This window comes from Bacillus rossius, chromosome 2 (assembly GCF_032445375.1).
Source record: "Bacillus rossius redtenbacheri isolate Brsri chromosome 2, Brsri_v3, whole genome shotgun sequence".
NCBI classification, from domain to species: Eukaryota; Metazoa; Arthropoda; class Insecta; order Phasmatodea; family Bacillidae; genus Bacillus; species Bacillus rossius.
This window is the reverse complement of record NC_086331.1, coordinates 57,386,468-57,406,132: the sequence shown is the minus strand read 5'-3', so window position 1 is coordinate 57,406,132 and position 19,665 is coordinate 57,386,468. Positions and strand designations below refer to the sequence as shown.

Here is a 19,665-nt window from a genome sequence, read left to right as displayed (position 1 = left end):
TTTTATCTTTCATAAAATTTTCATACCCTTCTAATTAGTGGTCATCAAAACCTGCCATGTTCATTTTGTTTCAAACTGTTTTAAAAGTAAAAATAATTTTAACATGTGTTAAATTGCAATGTAAACAGTTGTTTCAGTTTTTCACCAATTCAGTCTTGTGTCTGTTCTCATAGAGTTAAGATGTGTTTCTGTTTGTTGTAACTTTTTTTAATCTTTTGCTGCTAAGTATTTTATTTTTTAATTTGTAGTGGTGTGAATACTATTGATAGTCATATAGTCTTATAGTTATGTAGTGAAGGAACTTACGTAAATTTCAAATTTGATTTCTTTCGGGTTTGTATATACATCCTTTTAAACTAAATACATAGTTACAATTTTACAAGAAAGGTGATGTGTTCTGTGGGAACTTTTGTAAATAATGCTGTGAAAATGAGTCCCATGGAAAATCAGAAATAAAATTAGTATAGTAATTAAATGAATCACAACCTCCCCTTCTCAGAAATAGAGTTAAAATAGATTGTTTAGCTAGTATGTGTTACTTATCATGCTAAGAAATATTTGTTTACATACCATCATTTGTTTGGCTACTTGTTTTGTAATCAGTTTTCATCTCATAAAAAAGTTTTTAAAAAATAGTTGAGGGAAATAACTGTAGAGTTGTCTGGTATATGGCCCTCACTAATTCCTGTTATTTCTGTTTGTTGCTCTTGACATAAAAATTGCCTTCAATTAATAATTATGAGAATTTGGATGTTAGAAAATGTGTTGATGAAGAACCATTCCTCTCGCCAGAAATTTTTGTAGAATCTATTAATGAAGCAGGCTCTGTTTTAGACGTTTCCCCTATTAAAATTATGAAACTTAGAGCCAAAAAGAAACACCTAGAAGTAAAGCGAACTGTAAGAAAATTTTCTGGTGCAATCCAGAAAAAAAGTTAACACTTTTACATCACCTGTTAGATTCAATATAAAGAAGAAGAATCAAAACAGAAAATTATTGATACTGCCACAAAAGACATACAATATCTTGTTGAAGATCTAAAGCAAAGAATAATGACCAGCACATCCAATAATGAAAAGATACAAGTTATTAATGTAGTAGTACCAAAGAGGTGGTCAATAAAAAAACCAGACAAGAGTTAGGTATGAGTGAATACCTTGTTAGAAAACCTGATTAAATAGTTCAGAAACATAGTGTCATTTCACAGGTTACATCTAAGAAAGCTGGGAAAAAATTGCTTAAATAAACTGGAGATTTGGTTGTTGAATTTTATGAAAGTGATGAAGTTAGCAGATTGTGTCTTGGAATGAAGGATACAAAATTAGTTTGTCTTGAAAATGGGAAGAAAGAAATAAAGGAAACACTTTTAATCCTATGCAATTTAAAAGAACTATACAGAAAGTTTAAAGAAGAAAATCCTTTAGTAAAGATTGTATTTTGAACATTCTGTTCTCTACGCTCCAAGTGGTGCATCCTAGTTGTAGCTAGTGGCACCCATTCTGTTTGTGTGTGTTCAATTCACCAAAATTTCAAACTAATGACCATATCAGCTAAATTAAATTACTGGAAGATCCTTCTTGAAAAAATTGTGTATGATGTGAACACTAACAATGTTGTGGGATGCACAAAGTGTCCTGAAAGAGGAACCTTGAATTTGAATGAAATATTGAACTGTTAATGTGAAAATGATATATCAGGAGAGTGACCATTGCAGTCGTGTTACTTTTATTAAAACATATGCTGAATTCAAACAGAAATTTGCTAGTAAACTAATGGTGCTGAAAATATATTTTATCACACATTCAGGCCATACTTCATCCATTCCTTGTGTACTACAGAGATGACACTAGGAATTTATGTATTCTGCACCTTTGAGTTATAAGTGACTGTGTTATTCATAATACAGCTGTTGTGTACACATTCCAAACAAAGTTGATATTTATGAAGTCCTTTGTTCACAATTTGAATAAAGTTGTTTATTTCTCAGATGGAGCAGGAGGTCAGCACAAGAACAAGTTAAATTTTACTAGCTTGTGCAAACATAAAGAAGACTTTGGAATAGATGCTGAGTGGAATTTCTTTGCAACAAATCATGGCCAGGGACCTTGGGATGGGGTAGGTGGAACCATAAAGTGACTTGTGGCTAAGGCACGTGTGCAATGACATTATAACACCACTCAGCAAATTCTACTTTAGTGTGGAATGGTTACACAGAGAAGTATAATGGTTATAGAATAGATAAATCACAAGTTTATCACATGTAGCAAAGGGTCTGTGATAACCAAAGCATAGCGCTTCGCTATGCACAAAATGAATATGATGGTGAGCATGATATCACAGGCAAAATAAATACTGACTGACAAACACGTACATACATGATCCATCCGTTGTGGGCTCAACCATTGTTGATGCATTATTAGTCTTGTAGTTATTAGCAATTCAAATCTGACTATTTTGTCACACAAGAAAGTATGACCAACTATCACGGTAACGAGCAAATAGACGTTTTCACGTCAAAGGTAGGTTTGATGAAGTTAAAAGACCTGTAAACACTAGAGACCACCATTTTTATGTACCAAAGACCAGGTCAACAATATAAGTTGGCATCATTTCAGCATTATTTGTCAAAATCATAAAGTATATACTATTGATGGAATTCCTGTGGGTTTTCCATTTCAGTAACATACCAGTAAAGGACAATATTGTGTGTGTTTATGACAACAGATGGTATATTGGTAAAGTTTGATGTCTCAAAGGATAAAAGTGATATCAAGGTGGGGTTCTACAAATCAGGTGGGCGATCATCAAGCTTCAGTTTAGATTAGTCTCATGGTTGGAGATAAAGAATGTTTTGGATGTCCTTCAACCTACATATATCATGACTATGACAGGAAGAACATTTAATATTACAGAAGAGTAAAATATTGAACTTTCAGTGAAACTTCAAGCCCACTTTCATAAATAAGACTTCGGCATATCAATTGTACAATTTCAAACTGTTGAGAATGTTATGGTGAGTTATTTATCTAAGCCTCTTTGAACATATGTTAAAAGAATAATGTAATTTTAATCTATGAAACCTTTTTTATATTATATGTAAACTTAAACATCTGTTTTATTATATGTGCTGTGACAAAAAGTCACAGCGTGGTCAATTCAGAACTGCTTATTTACTTTTAAACTATTTTCTGTCTCCAGAGATTTTTCATTTATTTATATTTATGAACTTTGAAACAGTACTGCTTTATGAACTTCATTACTCTATGACACTAGAGATGCTGCACAACAATAATAGCCGGCATTCTCTAGGCAGCATTTAATTGATGTTATTTTAACAAACACTTATTTTGATTGTTTTATTGATTTCGGCTATTTTGGTTTTAAAATTGGGCGTGTATTTATTTTATCTTTGTATTAATTTACATCTGGTTTTAAGTATTTCTGTATTTGGCGTTTGTTGGCTTGGGCCATAGCCGGTCAATCAGGATATTTTATTTAATTTCTGGCACATTTATATTGTTCCGAAAAATAACTTTCTTCTGGACACAAAATTGTGCTAAAAGAGTTACAAAGTAGGAATATCGACCTACATGAGATGCAGTAAGTCTTATAAATACCTCTGGCAGCATAGCCTGCAAATTACTGTGTTTTCGATGATATAATCGTATCCCAAAGTAAATTTGGGAACATAACACATTTTACGTATTGTACTGAGACATAAGTACAGATTCCAACTGATTTGGCAGTAATTTGACATTTCCGTGTTAACATATTACACGGCCTTTAAGGCATACTTATAATGTTAATTTTATTATCCTCCCCAGTTGTCCAGGGAAGCGGAGACTGACTAGTCAGGCATTTGCAAATAAAGTTCTTATACTTGTATCAAAACTGCATATTTGCAGAGACAGTGATAATGTTCAGAACAGACAAATTTATGAAATCGAGATAAGTTTTTTTAAGTCAGTGAAAATTGTGGTAACAGGACTTTTGGTTTTTTTAAATGTGCAGAATGTAACTTTCCAGTCGTGCTAAACTTTGTTTTGTTAAGTCCAATACTTATTTACTGTATGATCTGAATTTCAAGGGTGTAAGTGGTTGTGCACCCATAAGAGTGTTTTGTGTGTACTACACCCATTACCAGTTTTCTGTCCACAATAGCAGAACCGGATGTAAAATTAATATTTAAAATACTGGCTTTTGTTTACCTTATTCACAGAGGGACCCTGACTAACCATTATTTTGTTGTTTTTTTTTTTTTTTTGCACATTTTACATCCCTACGGTGTGTGCATGTAAGCTCTACTATAGTTCACTAGCCCCAAATAAAAACCTGTTACTTTTAAACCAGTTTGAAACACAAAGTGAAACTTGCAGGTTTTAATAAGCACTAATAGAAGTATATTTTTGCATAAATATAACATTTTTATCTGGTCCCCCTTTAAGATATTTGACCTTGAAATTGGTAAAATTTAAAAATTTAGAAAATTTAATGCTGAAAAGAAAAGCAGGACAGGGTTCAATACATTCAGCTGGGAAGTACTTCATCCATAGTAATTTATTTTATTTATATATGTTTGTCACATGTTATATATGTTTATTACACAGAAATTTTGGTATTGTGGTTCCAACCTTGTCACCTTAAAAGGTCATGAAAAATTTGGCACTATTCAAGGTCGTTTTGCTTAAGTTTCCAAATATTATTTAATATTTTTTATACATTACATGTAAGCCTAAGACATTTTCTTTTTATCACCAAAAACAAGATGAGGCCACAATGAAATTTTATAAAAACCTCTACAAGTAACCCAGTAAATAAAGGCCAAAAATCGCCTCTTGTCACAACTAATTCCGGGAAAGCTGAATTTTTGTCAGATGTTAGACCCTTATAAGACACGTATTTCCTCAAAAGTCCCCGCCTCTCCCCCTTGTGCTTTCCCCCCCACCCCTCTCAGAAGTTCTTAAATGTTGACCTTTACAGAATCTCTTGTGAATACGTAAATAATTGTGTAAAGTAGTAAATATATAGCTTATTTTGTTCTCAAAAATCTGGTTTTTAATTTCGTTTTTGACAATATTTTCTTTAATGTTGATAGTTAAGGCGTTATAAAATCACAAACATAAGAAAACTGGTTTTTAATGTTAAAATGCGCAGTTCTCGTTCTGGATGTTTTTAAATATTGGAAATACACAAAAAATCTTCAAGTAAATTTTGTAGCACACACTTTCAGCTTTAAAATGATGTATAGTTTATATCGGGGAATTCATTGGTTACTGCTGGGGAGGGGGGAAGTGAGCGCATGCGTATGGCTAGAACGCTCCGACCGGCTACATTTAACTACCCAGCTTCCCTACAATCGACTCTTATTGTAAGATTGTTATTTTTAATATTCCTCTGTTACATGAAGGATTTAAAACTTTAAAATTTAAATAGTAACCCAAATCTAATAGTAGGAATTATTAATATATTGATGTATTCATTCGCAATACAAAATTGAATCAAAAATAATTGTTCGGTGGTGTTTATGTTTACATATTACGGGCGGAAGGAACGAGATTTCTCCGATGAAACACTTTGGCCTGCATCATAGTCTCGGCTCGATTCCTGTTGACGAAAACCTGGGAGTTCCTGCTTGGTTTCGAACCCGAATCGCCTTTGACAAAGGCAAGAACTGGATCACTGCAACCCCGTTTCGAAATTATTTAGATAATGGTAAATTTGCCATAAAACGTATGAGTGTCAAGTGGCTTTTAGGGTTAATATGTTTGAGCCTTGGCAGCAAGAACTGGGTTAAGTGGCAGGCACACCATGTATGCATATTCTTATTACGTCTCGTTTATTAAGTCTTCGCGATGACGGAGCAGGAGTAGGCTACACGTTCTTGTCTTATCTCGGCAATAGCGTGAAGAGTGGTTTAGTGGTTAGGGTCGAGGCGGGCGGGCTGCAGGGCAACTATGAAAAAAATGAAGGGACAGTCTTTCGGAGAACTGAAATTACATAGGAAGGATATGGTACTGACTCAATCTAGTCACAAATCGGTGGCTGTTCGTTCAAAGCGAGTGACTGTGAATCCTCAACAGTTATTCAATTGAATACTCTGTTTGTGTGATGGTCCGACTAGATAAAAAGTTTACCTTCCGTACGAACTGGCTTCTCGGCCACCATCCTTATTCGATGATGTTTTTTTTTATGTAAAGGAGCAAAGTCATCATTCCTGAAGGTATTTTCTGAGGGCATTACTTATGAAATTAAAACCCAACAAGATACAGGTACTGGTATAGTTATTTATGGAGGCTTTCTCCTCTATAGTGTAACATGGCCAATTAAAGAGACTTTTGGAGAAATCATTGAAAATTACTGCACATATATCGTCACAAAATATGGAATGAACTCAACTGTTGTTTTTGATGGGTACCCTTCAGAGCCAACAACTAAGGGAGAAGAACAGTCAAGAAGATCTGCTAAAAACTCATAATGTAACATAGAATTTGAGACAAATACAAAATGTATCACGAAAAAGGAAGCTTTTCCAGACCTGCCAACTCTCACGATTTTGGTGTGAGGCTCACGATTTTAAGGTCCATCTCACGCCCTCACGCCAAAATAGAGTTTCCTCACGATTTTTCGGGGTCCCTAGATTTTGTTTGTAAAAGTTACAAAACAAGTTTTACGGAAGCTTACAGTAACGAGTTTCCATCAATACTCGAGTCATGTAAAGGAAGCAATTTTGCGTTTTGTAGCGTGTGCCGTGCTGATTTTTCTATCTTGCATAGTGGAAGAGGAGACATTGTGAAACATGTCACTACAAAAAAACACAACTAACACGTGAAGTGTATTGCTTCCAATAAAAAAATTAATTTTGCTGTGAACAGTGATAATAGTGCTGTGAACAGTGATAATAGTGTTACACGAGCAGAATGTTATTTTACATCTTTTTTAGTTGCAGCCCTGCATGATCACTACACAACAGCGCTAAATTATATTTAACTAAATTAAATCTGCAACCTATAATTTGTTGAAATAAATTTTAAAGCTGAGACCATGTAACATATGTACAGGTATGTCACTTAAATTTAAAAATTCTCATTTGTTTTTTTTTATATCTAACCTGTATTTATGGGCCTGAAAATTTTTATCGAGGACCTCATGATTTTTTAAATTTGAATGTTGGCAGGTCTGCTTTTCTGTCTAATACGAATAACAACAAAAATTAATTATGAAACTGTCTAAAGCATTAAATAGAAGGGGAATAAGTTCATTCATAGCCGAGGGAGATGCTGACTTAGACATCGTAAAAACAGGAATTGAACATCTCAATAAATTCAATGTCATTTTTGTGGGATCAGACACAGATATTCTGGTACTGCCTGTAACACTTGCGCCTGAAAATAACTCTGTATTCTTTCGAAAAGAAATCTGTGGCAAAAATCCTTCCATTCTTTATTATGACATACAAACACTAGTAAATGTGCACAAGAACATCAGAAAACTTATTTTATTTGCATATGCAATTACAGGCTGTGACACCACCTCGTCATTTTTTGGTTTGGGAAAGACAAAATTGGTTGATGTGATCAAAGTTGCACCACAAGCCAAACGTCAAGCAGAGTTATTTTTGGAAAAAGATGTATCTCGCGATGAATTACTCGAAAAGGGAGAGACATTCATACTTGAAATGTACAGGCTTAGGAGATATTCTAATCTGAATGAAGATCGCTACTACAAATCTACATCCATGACAAGTAAATCTGCTTTAAAATCTAACTTTGGTTTATCAACATTGCCCCCCACATCAGAAGCAGCTCACCAACATCTGTTACGAGTTTACGTCCAGGTGCAATATTGGTTGGGCAATAAACTTCCACCTACAGATTGGGGTTGGAGGCATGAATATGTAAAGGAAAATTGCAGGAAAAATAAAGTTTTAAAACCTGTTGCCAGTACCAAAGCCTTTGCCCCTGATGACCTTTGTCTTGTTTCCTGCAGCTGTAATACTTCATGCGGTAACAATTGCAAATGCAGAAAATCCGATCTAAGCTGTTCTGCTATGTGTGGAAACTGTAATGGATTATCATGTCTTAACTCTCCAAATTTCGACGAAGAAATTGAACTTCCTTCAGACGACTAGTGTCATAGTAAAGTTTGTAAATGCCAATGACTGATGCAGATGAAAGTCAACATGTATTGATTAAGGACAATTTGTTAAAAATTAAGGAATCATTACTTTTATATTAGAGGCGGGTGGGCGGTCCGTGATGCTGTCATCTAAACTACAATTTAATATTTAAAACATTTTTAACTTGTTTAAAGTTATTCGTAATCATGACAGCTACCGGTTTTAGCCAGTCCGGGACACGGCGGTTGGTGGATAATGGGAGGCACTTAATTGGGTAAGGGTATCTTTCCCCCCGAACCAAATCTGGCTATGCGTATTTAAGTAAAGAATTTATGTACACAGAATTGCTTTAAGTATTTGCTAATAAATATTATTGTTAACATCAAGTGCAAAAAAGAAAAATTTATGTTAGTTGTTTTATGAATTATTTTATATAAAAATGAATACAGTTTAAAACTATATATATTATTCCTCAAATAATTATGAAGGCTACGCGAACGGACTGCGAATACAAAAGGATGCACATAGTAGGTCGGTGTACGCTAGCCATACGCATGCGCTCACTTCCCCCCCTCCCCAGCAGTAACCAATGAATTCCCCGATATAAACTATACATCATTTTAAAGCTGAAAGTGTGTGCTACAAAATTTACTTGAAGTTTTTTTGTGTATTTCTAATATTTAAAAACATCCAGAACGAGAACTGCGCATTTTGACATTAAAAACCAGTTTTTTTATGTTTGTGATTTTATAACGCCTTAACTATCAAAATTAAAGAAAATATTGTCAGAAACAAAATTAAAAACCAGATTTTTGAGAACAAAATAAGCTATATATTTACTACTTTACACAATTATTTACATATTCACAAGCGATTCTGTACAAAGGTCAACATTTTAGAACTTCCGAGAGTGGTGGGGGGGAAAGCACAAGGGGGAGAGGCGGGGACTTTTGAGGAAATACGTGTCTTATAAGGATCTAACATCTGACAAAAATTCAGCTTTCTCTGAATTAGTTGCGACAAAAAACCTTTATTTACTGGGCTAAAGGCCCTGTTTTTGCACGCAGTAGCAAAGATAATCGAGCCTCGATTCAAAATGGTGGCAGATAAAAATGAAATAAAAATACTTTAGGGCTATTCATTAATAGAGATTTATTTAATTAAAAAAATATATTAATATTTTCAAATGATAGAGCAACCACATCTTGGTGATTTTACATTGAATGACCCTTTACATAATATAAAACATAAAAAAATTAATCAATGAAATAGATATATAATACAAACAACTATCTGAATTACGATATTCCTATTCTTAATATAACCTAACCAGTTAGCTTTTTATTACATGACACGTAAAACATCCAAAATATAAATATTCACAGGTAAATAACATAATGTTAGCTGTAGATGCTGAAAAAAATTTATTTTGATCATTTACGTTCTTTCAAGAAACATATTATCTTCAACATAGCCCATTAAGTCGTTACCTTAATGTGCCTTGTGGTGAAGCATCTCATATTTTAAATAAATGTAACTGAGATATTGACTCACTAGAAACTGAAGTGGCTACTAAAATAAAAATCATAAAAAAATTAATTTTTCAATTCTGATAAGCTCGAAAAAAATACTTTAAGTCTACTTAAGCCTTTTGTGTGATAATTTTATAGATATATATTTGCACATCATCATTTATTTGACAGCTCACTTGGTGACAGTCTTATATGAAAAAAAATTTTAACCTACTTTTTACTTTTCCGTTTAAGTTTAGTAAGAAAGTTGGTATATAAGTTATCTCCCATGCTGGCGTAATTAAATTAAAAATAATAATAATGTTTCATTGACTGCTTTTATTTATTTTGATTAACATTTTTGACTGGTTCATCTCCCAATGTACTTTTGATAGTCTGAAACAAATAGTATATGTGCTTTATACTTCTTAGTAACTTAGCTTCAATTCATATGCATACTTGTGGAGGTTAAGGGCTTTTACAAAAACCAAAATTAGGAAAATAATATTATTTAGCACTTCTAATGTTACTGAATTACTCTGCAAGGGCACATTATTTAAAATTTGGTCTTGATTCTAAGAAACTTAATCATTGGGATGGATATGAAGACCAGGGAAACTGTGGAGTAAAGAGAATTAAAAGTGGGAGATAAATATGGAAAAGTGCTTATAATTACCTACTATTAACCCTCATTACAATGAAATAACTTTGGAAGGAAAAATAATCTGAAAAAGAAATTAAAATAAGTTTACTAAGTGCATGACCATTGCAAGTCTGCATCACTCTGGTTCCCAGATCAAAAGCATGGCATGCGATGCACAAAGCTTACAACTGTCTATGTCCAGCCTTCCATTTCTTTTGTTGAATTATTTATTACATAAAATGAACAAACAAAAGAAGTATGCTGTAGGTATGGGGGTATGCCCTCTGAGCTTTCTCCCCTCATGCTCTAGGAAGCAGAGTAGAAGAGATTTGTGATAACATCGACAAATATACTTTATTTTCCCTTGGAATTATTTTTTAAAATGCTTGTTCTTTCCTACATGATACCATTTGGGGGTATTTGCTTGTTTTAATGTCTCTTAACTGCACAATTTCCTGCTTCTTAATGTTCCTTCACAACCGCCAAGTTTTTCAGAATGGGGTTGGAATTTGAAAACAAATTGGCTTGTGCATACTTCTAATTATTATAAAAGCTTTTATTGTGGTTTTAAAATGCTTTTATTGTGGTTTTAAAATGCTGACGTGCCATAACATTTTCTTCAGTTTAACAGGGAAACCACATAACTCTTGCCTACAGTTGCCACCATTTTATAGAAGAGTTAGGGGCAGCAATGGTATTGCAAAGTGAAAGAATACCAAATCTAAGAGAAACACAAGGAAAAGTTGAAGTATCTTGGCTCTCATAACTTGGTATCAACCATGGCATTATAAATTTTGTGTTTGTGGAAATATATATAAAAAAAATTCTAAAACCAAAAATATATAATTTCTGCTTAGTTTTGTAATTGAAAGGTTTTAAAACTTTGGCCACTAGACCATGATTACTGTCCCAACATGTATCATATCACTTTCTATGAAATTAAATATAGCTAAAACCTGTACCTGAAATTTCAAAATACAAAAATACTTTTACCCTAGTATAGAATCAAACAGTGCAATGTTAGAGTAGAACTGTGTGTGCACTATATAATATTTATAAGTTAACATTGAGATATAATATTAAAATAAGGAAAGGAATTCAATGTGTTTTTAATGCAAAGTTGAATAATTACCAAAATATATTTGATTTTGAAAATATGTATACAATTTTTGAATATCATGTTTCCTGAGAGCAATTGTTCTGAGTAACATATCCAATTGTATTTTAATGTAAAAATGGAAATTAAGCAAGGAGTTGAATGTGTTTGTGATTAGAAACTGTACAATTACTAAAATATTTTAAATTTTGAAGATATGCATCATAAATCTTTGATATAAACTGGATATGCAATAAGAAACATTGCCCCAGGAGCAATTGTTTCATTGAATGTAGCCAATTTTATTTTATGTAAACATTAAAGTAAAGTAAGCAGTTAAATGTGTTTGTGATGCAAAACTGTACCATAAGAAACCTATATTTGATTTAGAAAATATTAATTATAAATATGAACTGGATACGCAATAAGGATCAATTAACAAAAATATCAAATTATGAATCAGTAAACAAAATATTTCATTCCATGATCAATCACTACCTGTGTTTCTTCTTGCTTGAAGGTTTCGGAGTACCGTATTGCCACTGTGTTGTAGAACATTAGAAATAAGTCTTAACTGGCATCTTGAACACTGTATTTTAACACAACTCGGGAATGGTTGCTGGTAAAAGAAATGTACATGTAAAAGTACATAAAATGTTTCAAAGTAGAAATTTATTGTTTGGTAGTTACTAATTAAATTTAATCATAAATATTGGGTGGTGATTTTAACACATTGGTCATATCCAACTTAACACGAGGAAATATTTAAGCATTTTTTGCCACTGTTTTGTATGCTGCTTATCGAGCAAGCAGCTCTGAAAAAGTTTTTTTTTATTGTGAATGTCACATGTTCACCAACAGCCGATGGCTTTGGCACTAAGAGTTGGCAGGCACTACAATCCGCAACAAGTAGGCATAACCGCAGTTGGCCAACGTACACAAGGCGCGAACCTGCATAGACAAGACAAAACAGAACAAAATATGAACATACAGTGAAACCCTGATTATCCGTTTTCCAATGGACCATGAGTAAAAAACGGATAATCCAGGAAATCCTACAATGTGGGAACACACTCTAAAGTTACCAAATGCACAATGTATGTACTATTGCAAAAACTTTCAGTGAATCAGTTAGGTATTTCCATAAACTGACACCAGCAGCACACTGTATATACACTATCAATATTGGAAAATTATACAGCGAAACCCCTTATTTGCACTTTTCATGGGGACAAAGTAAAAAAGTGTAAAAAGCGGGAAAGTGTAAATAAAGGGAAAAGTAAGAAATACGTTAAAGTTAATTAAAATACAGTCGCATCCTGCAGCGTTTATAACAAATGCGGGCTACATTACACATACGCATTTCACCACAGTAAAAAATTTTTAAATAATAGGGCCGCAAATTTGAAATTTACCGTCAATAGCGCGCCGTGCGCGGAGAAAGCTCATCGTACTCAATCAGCTGTTATGGCCCGTCGTAGCCGCCGGCTGGCTCTCTCTGTTGTCTGAGCTGCGCATGCGCAGTATAACTCACTCAACGCTCCGCCCAGACTCGTGACGTTCCTTCAGCAGCCAGCCAATAGATGCGAGCTTAGTGGAAAAAAATATAAGCTCCGCCTCCCGTGTACCAGTTTTGTCCAGTTCTAATACCAGTTTATTGGTATATGCACCAGTTTTCTCGCTGCCGTGACGTGTTCAAGTTTACGTTCACCTTGATTTCTTGATACCAATAATTAATTATTTACGATCCCCAGATATAAATGGTTAGTTTAAAAAATATGCGTCAACTGTACAATACTTCCGAAATTATAAAATACGTTTAAAACAGTTACCAAGACTCCGCTCATTTTATGTAGTGAGGTTTATGTCTCGTACCAGTATTTCGGCTAAGTTGTGACATAAATATAGTAACAGAACGTTTATACATTCGTGAGTTTACGTTTTTCCAGAGTACATTTTAGATTGCCTCCTGCTATAATTACTCTGACTTTTACACGCCTAGGCTAAAATTATTATATGTTTAGAAATAAAAGCAACTTTTCATTTTATAAAATATGTTTATTTTGCGATTTAAAATGTTCACTGCCGACTATAAAAGTTACGTTTTTTACAATGTTTTTAGGCCTACTATCGTTGTTACGTGATGTAAATAGCGGGATGGATTAGATTTTTGAGACGTAATTCGCGTGAAAGTATTGTATTGGATTAAATGGGAACCAAACGGGTCCTGAAGAATATAGTGCAAATAACGGGAAAACGTAAATAACGGTAACGTAAATAAGGGGTTTCACTACTTCCTTAATTTTTTTAAATGAACAAAATGTGCCATCCACTGGGATGTTTGATGCCCGAACTTGCTGGAACCAAGAAAACAAAACTTTCTCAAGCTCACTGTATTTCGACTGTCTTGCCATTTTCCGTTTTTTTTAAGACTGGCCGAACTGACTTGCTTGTTTCCGAATCTCATTTCTTCTAGCGAAGATAGAATTAAGAGTCGATGGAGGAATACCATAGCGCTTTGCCAAATCAACCCGTTTTTCGCCTGGATTTTTTTCAACGGCATTTATAATTTCTAAACGCTCTTTAATGGTTTTAACCTCTTTTGTAGGCCGATACATATCAATGAACCTTTACAAATTTCACACGTGCATTAGAGTTAAATGCGTAAAGCTAATTTACCGTAAACAAAGAAAATCTCGCGCATATACGGCCGGCCACGGAAACGCTAGGATGAACAATTTCGTCTATGTTTCTCGCAGGATTTCACTGTCGCTAAATAGAAACGTGTTTACGTTGGGCTAGTATGTACAGTATATCGACCACGGTTATATTGCTGTGTCGATTATCGCACAAAGCAAGAACTATCGTGCGAGCGTTAGCTTTCGTCTGTTGTTTTATCGAAGTTGGTGAACCTGTTAGCAACAGCGTCATGCTCACTTTATTCGTTTTCTTTTAGTAATGGCCGCCATATGTAAATATTGGTATTGCGTGTCGTGTAGACACGCGTAAACTGGAATATTTCTCGGGAATTTGAATGTGAAATCGGTAAAAAGCCTGTAAAGTTCAACCTGTTAAACCGGGTTAAAAAATATTCGTAAACGATGGAAACGGGATTTTTTTAACATTGTTCTTGCGGGATTTTTTCGGGACCACGGACATTGAACAATAAAACCGGGAAATTCTACAATGTGGGAACGAATAAACGAGGTTTCACTGTATATAATTTACACAAAGTATATACATAAAATTACACGGAAACACAAACAGAAAATGAGACACAAAACAAAAAAACAAAAATCTACCAATATATTTAACATAAATTTATCATTAAAAAAATATTGCAAGAATAATTACAATGAAAAGAAAGTAAACAATTATTCTTATAAGGACTTTTCGAGATGTGTAATTTACTTAACAAGTTTTCTTGATAAGTGTTCAAGTACTATATTGAAATGGGAGAAAATCTATAAATGTTATCATTCTCATTATGCAAAGTACATAATGTGGACATTAAACAGCAATGGAATTGAACTCTAATTTCTGTATTATCAAGAATATATTGAGAAATAATTTTGGAGTTGTAACAGATCTTGAAAAAATTGCATCAAGGTAGGCTCTACGATCTAAGAGAGAGGGTAGGAAGGGTGGAGAAAAATTTTAAGCTTCATAAAATTAATTATTTTAGTTTGTATACTTTCAATTCTCTCACAATCAGTTGAGTTGATAAAATTCCAAATTAAGAACAATATTCAAGTTGTGACCAAATAAGTGAGAAATAAAGAGAAAGAATTGATTCAGGATTGGTTGCATAATAAGTAATAAATTTGACGAAAGCTAGGGTTCTTCTTGAACTAGAGAAGAAATAATTAACATATTGGGGAAAAAACAATTTGGCATCTTCTTTTCTTTTACAGAAAATGATTTAGGTAATACAATATTATCTAATTTATAATCATGAAGTATAGGTTTATATTGCCTAGTAAAATAAATAATTTTTGTTTTATTAATATTGTTACTAAATTAGGTTTACACCAGTAATTAATTGCATTTATGTCCCTTTGAAGGAGAATACAATCATTTAAAGTATTAATAGGTGAAAAATCATCAGATCATCTGCAAATAAAACATCATTAGAGTGGTTGAGAACAGAGGTTATATAATCTATAAAAACATTGAAAAGTAAGGGGGAAAGGGTACCACCTTCGGGAACACCTGAACTAATATTAAAATTGTTAGAGCAGCAATTGTTAATGGAGACAAAAAAAACTTCTATGATTAAGATAACTAGCAAACCAATTTACAAAACTGTCACTGAGACCGATGTTAGATAATTGTTAAGTAAAATTAATTACATGATTAACAATATCGAAAGCTTTTAACTTGGTCAAAAAAACAAGCATCCAATTTAATTATATTTGTAACTTGATAATAGACACGATTAAGAAAAGAAATTAGATTGGTGGTATAGTGGACATAACATTTCTAAACCCATGCTGACTAAGAGAGAGTTTATTTTTTAGTGAGAAATTTAATATTTTGAAAATGACTTTTTCAAAAAATTTTGAGAAACCATTAAGCAGAGATAGTGGACGATAGTTAGAGAGTTAATTTGCTTCCATTTTTATGAATAGGAATAACCTTTGCAATTTTCCATAATTTAGGAAAGTCTTTAAACGTACATTAAATATTTGTGAAAGAAGAGGTACAAGTAAAAACTAACAACCTTTAAATAAAAAGTGGGGAATACCATCAGGCCCGCAATTTGCAACACTGTTTTTTTTTATGTCAGTTGCCTACAACACACTTATCTTGGACTGTACAGTAGTTGTGCCTGTGTTGTATGCACTGCACTGGCACCTCCTGCCATAAGGCAGCTCGGAATTGTCCCCCCTCCCCCCTCGGGCATCAGTAGGCTGCTGTCTGACCTTGAAGCTTAGTCACACAAAATAAACACTTGTCAAGGTTTAAGGGACAGAGTGAGCATTAGTAGGAAGAAGTAAGGTGAAGTGAAGTTTGTGGAAATAAATACAATTTTTATTTTATGTATTAATTATTACCAAATTCAGGGACAAGTTACCATTTCAAACAAACAGTATTGCGATTTCGTGGCCTACAGCAGCAATGACTTTTTTGTTCAAAGGATTTTTAAAGATTAAAGGGACTTAATTCCCCACAGTATGAGACTATTAGAGATTGTAGGAACTGAAATAGTATCACAATAAGGATTGAAGGTTTGGTTTTGATTAAGAATGATTGCAGATCCATAAACACTGGCAAAATATTCAGCAAATAAATTAGCTGACACAACAGGATCATTGTTGGTAGTACCATTAACTGTAAGAGCAGATTGTTTGTAAAAACCATGTGACATTAGTTTGACAAAGCGCCCGAAATTCCTTGGGCTAGACTTGATATTATCGTTAATAGATATAGTCCATTTAATCTTATCACGCTTATGTGGAAAAAAATGAATAATAAAACACATTATTGTTTCTTTTATAAAGTTTGTGGAAATGTTTTTTTTATTTAAGTGAGAACCAGAAGGGAAGCTTTTTTTTTTTTTTTTTGAAATTACTGGGAAAAAAGGGATATTATTACACAAACACATAGCTAGCTGATCAACTAAGAAGTCAACATCGGAAGAATCATAAAATTTAGACCAGTCGTGGTTTTATATAGAATTGTAAAAGCCAAGGAAGTCACCATTTTTATAGTTCCTGAACACATAAGATGCAGTGTTGGGAGATTCACTAACAAGTGTAAAAGTTGTTAGTAGTGCAGGATGATAAGTATCTTGTTTAACTAGAGCTTCATCAGCAGGAACCACTTTACACTGAGATATGTTAGTAAAACAAAGGTCAAGTAGGTTTATCGGTGCTTGTGTAACATTACACTGGCATAGACCCAAATTAAAAGAAATATTAAGTAACAACTGAACCTTGTTATGGATGGGTTGCGTAAATGAATTATTGTTAGATAGATTATTACACCAATCAACGCCTGGAGCATTGATGTCACCAAGAATAATAAAGTCATCTTGATAGGACGAGAGTTTTTCTTCAAGAGTATCAAAGTAGGCTTGATATGTATTTATAGTGGTTTGCGGGGGAATGTAAATATTGCCAAAAATTACAGTTCTAGTAGAGGTTAATTTGAGTTTTACCCAGACAGCTTCAATACCAGGAAAATCAAAAGCTTTAGTTAATTGAACAGACAGAAATTTTAATTATTAACTGCAGTCAACACACCACCACCACCAGGTTATTTCTACGTTAAAACTGCATCTCTATCATTTCTAAAGATCAGACAATTGTCCGTAAAATAATGAGAGTTGACACTGAGGTGGTTAAACCATGTTTCTGTTAAACATGTAATATTGTGATTAGAATTCAGCAATTTATAAAATAATTCTACTAATTTAAATCTAAGACCTGTGACATTTTGAAAAAATAATTCATAATCTGTAGGGATAGAATGTACTAAGAAAGAAGAAAATTAGGATGCACCTCCTGGCACCTGTGTTGATAGTAAGGCAGAAGTGGAAGCAGACTGGGAAGACAGGCTGGTCCCTCTTCTGTTGCTTGCATTGTTCAAGTTCAGTTGGGTAGAGACGTTGGCAGCCACTTGTTCCGGGTAAAGCTTGCCATGATCGGCGCTAATCAGGCACCCACTTGGCCTAAACATGATATTGTTTATTCTGGACCAACACGATAGGAAGAGTATGTATCATACTTAGTCCGGAGCTTCGCTACATTCACTTGCGATCAAATAAGTTAATTGGTGATGTATTCAACAATATCCTGTTCCTGAACAGAAACAATTTTCTTCAGTGTTTACTTTAGGCTTGGACTTGCGTCCATTTTGCACTAAAATGAATCCATCTAGATCTTGGTCGACGTGTTGTCTGGTGATGCCATTGCTGATGGCGTTCTTTTCATGGCGAGCCGAATGTAGGTTAGTAGTGCTGTCACCAGCAACATCTGCAGTCGCAACATCATGACATGGCGCATTCTTACCTTGCGAGGCGCTCAACAAATTTTTAACAAATAGGCTTTAGGTTTTGAGATTCCTACTCTGAGATCACAAACTTTGTTTGATTTCATGCAGTTCATTATTAATATCTGCAGTTTCAGAACGAGAGTCTATCAAGAGGGTTTTGAGGATAGTTTTATAGTTCTTAAGTTCATCAACCTTTTCACTAACCATTCACTAACCATTTTAAAAATATCTTCCATCTTCAATACATCAAATTTGATGTCTACAGTCACAGAATGACTATAGATAGCTGTCTGATCAGATTTGGAGTTCTTTGGCAGTGACTTGATTATTTTAGTGTGATAGGTGCGAGACACAGTTAAAAATTAAACATTATTAAGGCGTTAATTGAACCCCAAGAAATGTGATTGATTAAAAAATGAATTAATTATGAATGTTCATCATACAGATGACAAAAAGACAAAATAGATTAAATAGGCCAAGCACCTCGCACGCACACTTTTGTAGGTTATAAATACTCGGCCACGGCTGAACGCTTGGCCGCAACTGAATGCTCGCCCGGGACTGAAAATATAACAATAATCTATACTGGTTATTCTTTTTGAACAACTTGTATACTAGGTGCAATTTAATAGGTCTGTAATGGAGCATGAGTCTTTATTGTCTATTAATAGTTTACTCTTTTTTAACATTGTTTCCTAAATTAAAAATTTAAACTTTAAAATATCTGTGACAAAGTAGGAAAAAAGAGTTTATGGTCAACTAATTATCTCATCTTCTGTATGTTTTAGAATTGCATTTGCTGGAATGTACTTCCAGTGAAGAACGTGCTGGAGATGGAGTACTTAGTAACCAGGAGTCGCCAGAGCATGGTGAGTAATGATAAATTAATATTTTTATTGTTTTTTGTTTAGAGATAGATTACATGTGTGTATATTTATTAAATAATAAAATATAAAGACCTTTCTTCTCTAGGCCATTTGAATAGAAGGAACACAAACTGTACGACTAGCATTTAATTAATAAAATTATAGAAAATAAAAATAGTTTTACACTCTCAGGTGTAATAGGATATGGGATGTGCACATGCCAAAACACAAAGGCTCATAAGTACTAGTTTATTCACCAAGTCCCCTGCCTGCTACCAAACACAGATTGATACATTGATTAAACATTGAAGAATATGGCTCATGGATGTATGATTGACAACTTCACAATGTTGTGCTTCACTTATTGGTTGACTGTGAAAATTAAAATATTCTGCATGAATACTAAATATAAAAGAACTTAAATAAAACAGGTT

At 33.6% G+C, this 19,665-nt stretch overlaps 1 protein-coding gene across 3 annotated transcripts in view; it reads left to right on the top strand.

The window, feature by feature from the left end:
* The window catches only part of LOC134529305 (max-binding protein MNT-like), a 233,690-nt gene that overhangs the window by 101,783 nt on the left and 112,242 nt on the right, over nt 1-19,665 (top strand). For all 3 annotated transcript variants that reach the window (XM_063363213.1, XM_063363214.1, XM_063363216.1), the window contains exon 2: nt 19,154-19,234. In XM_063363213.1, coding sequence (XP_063219283.1) covers nt 19,154-19,234 — 81 coding nt within the window. The remainder of the gene's footprint in view (nt 1-19,153; nt 19,235-19,665) is intronic.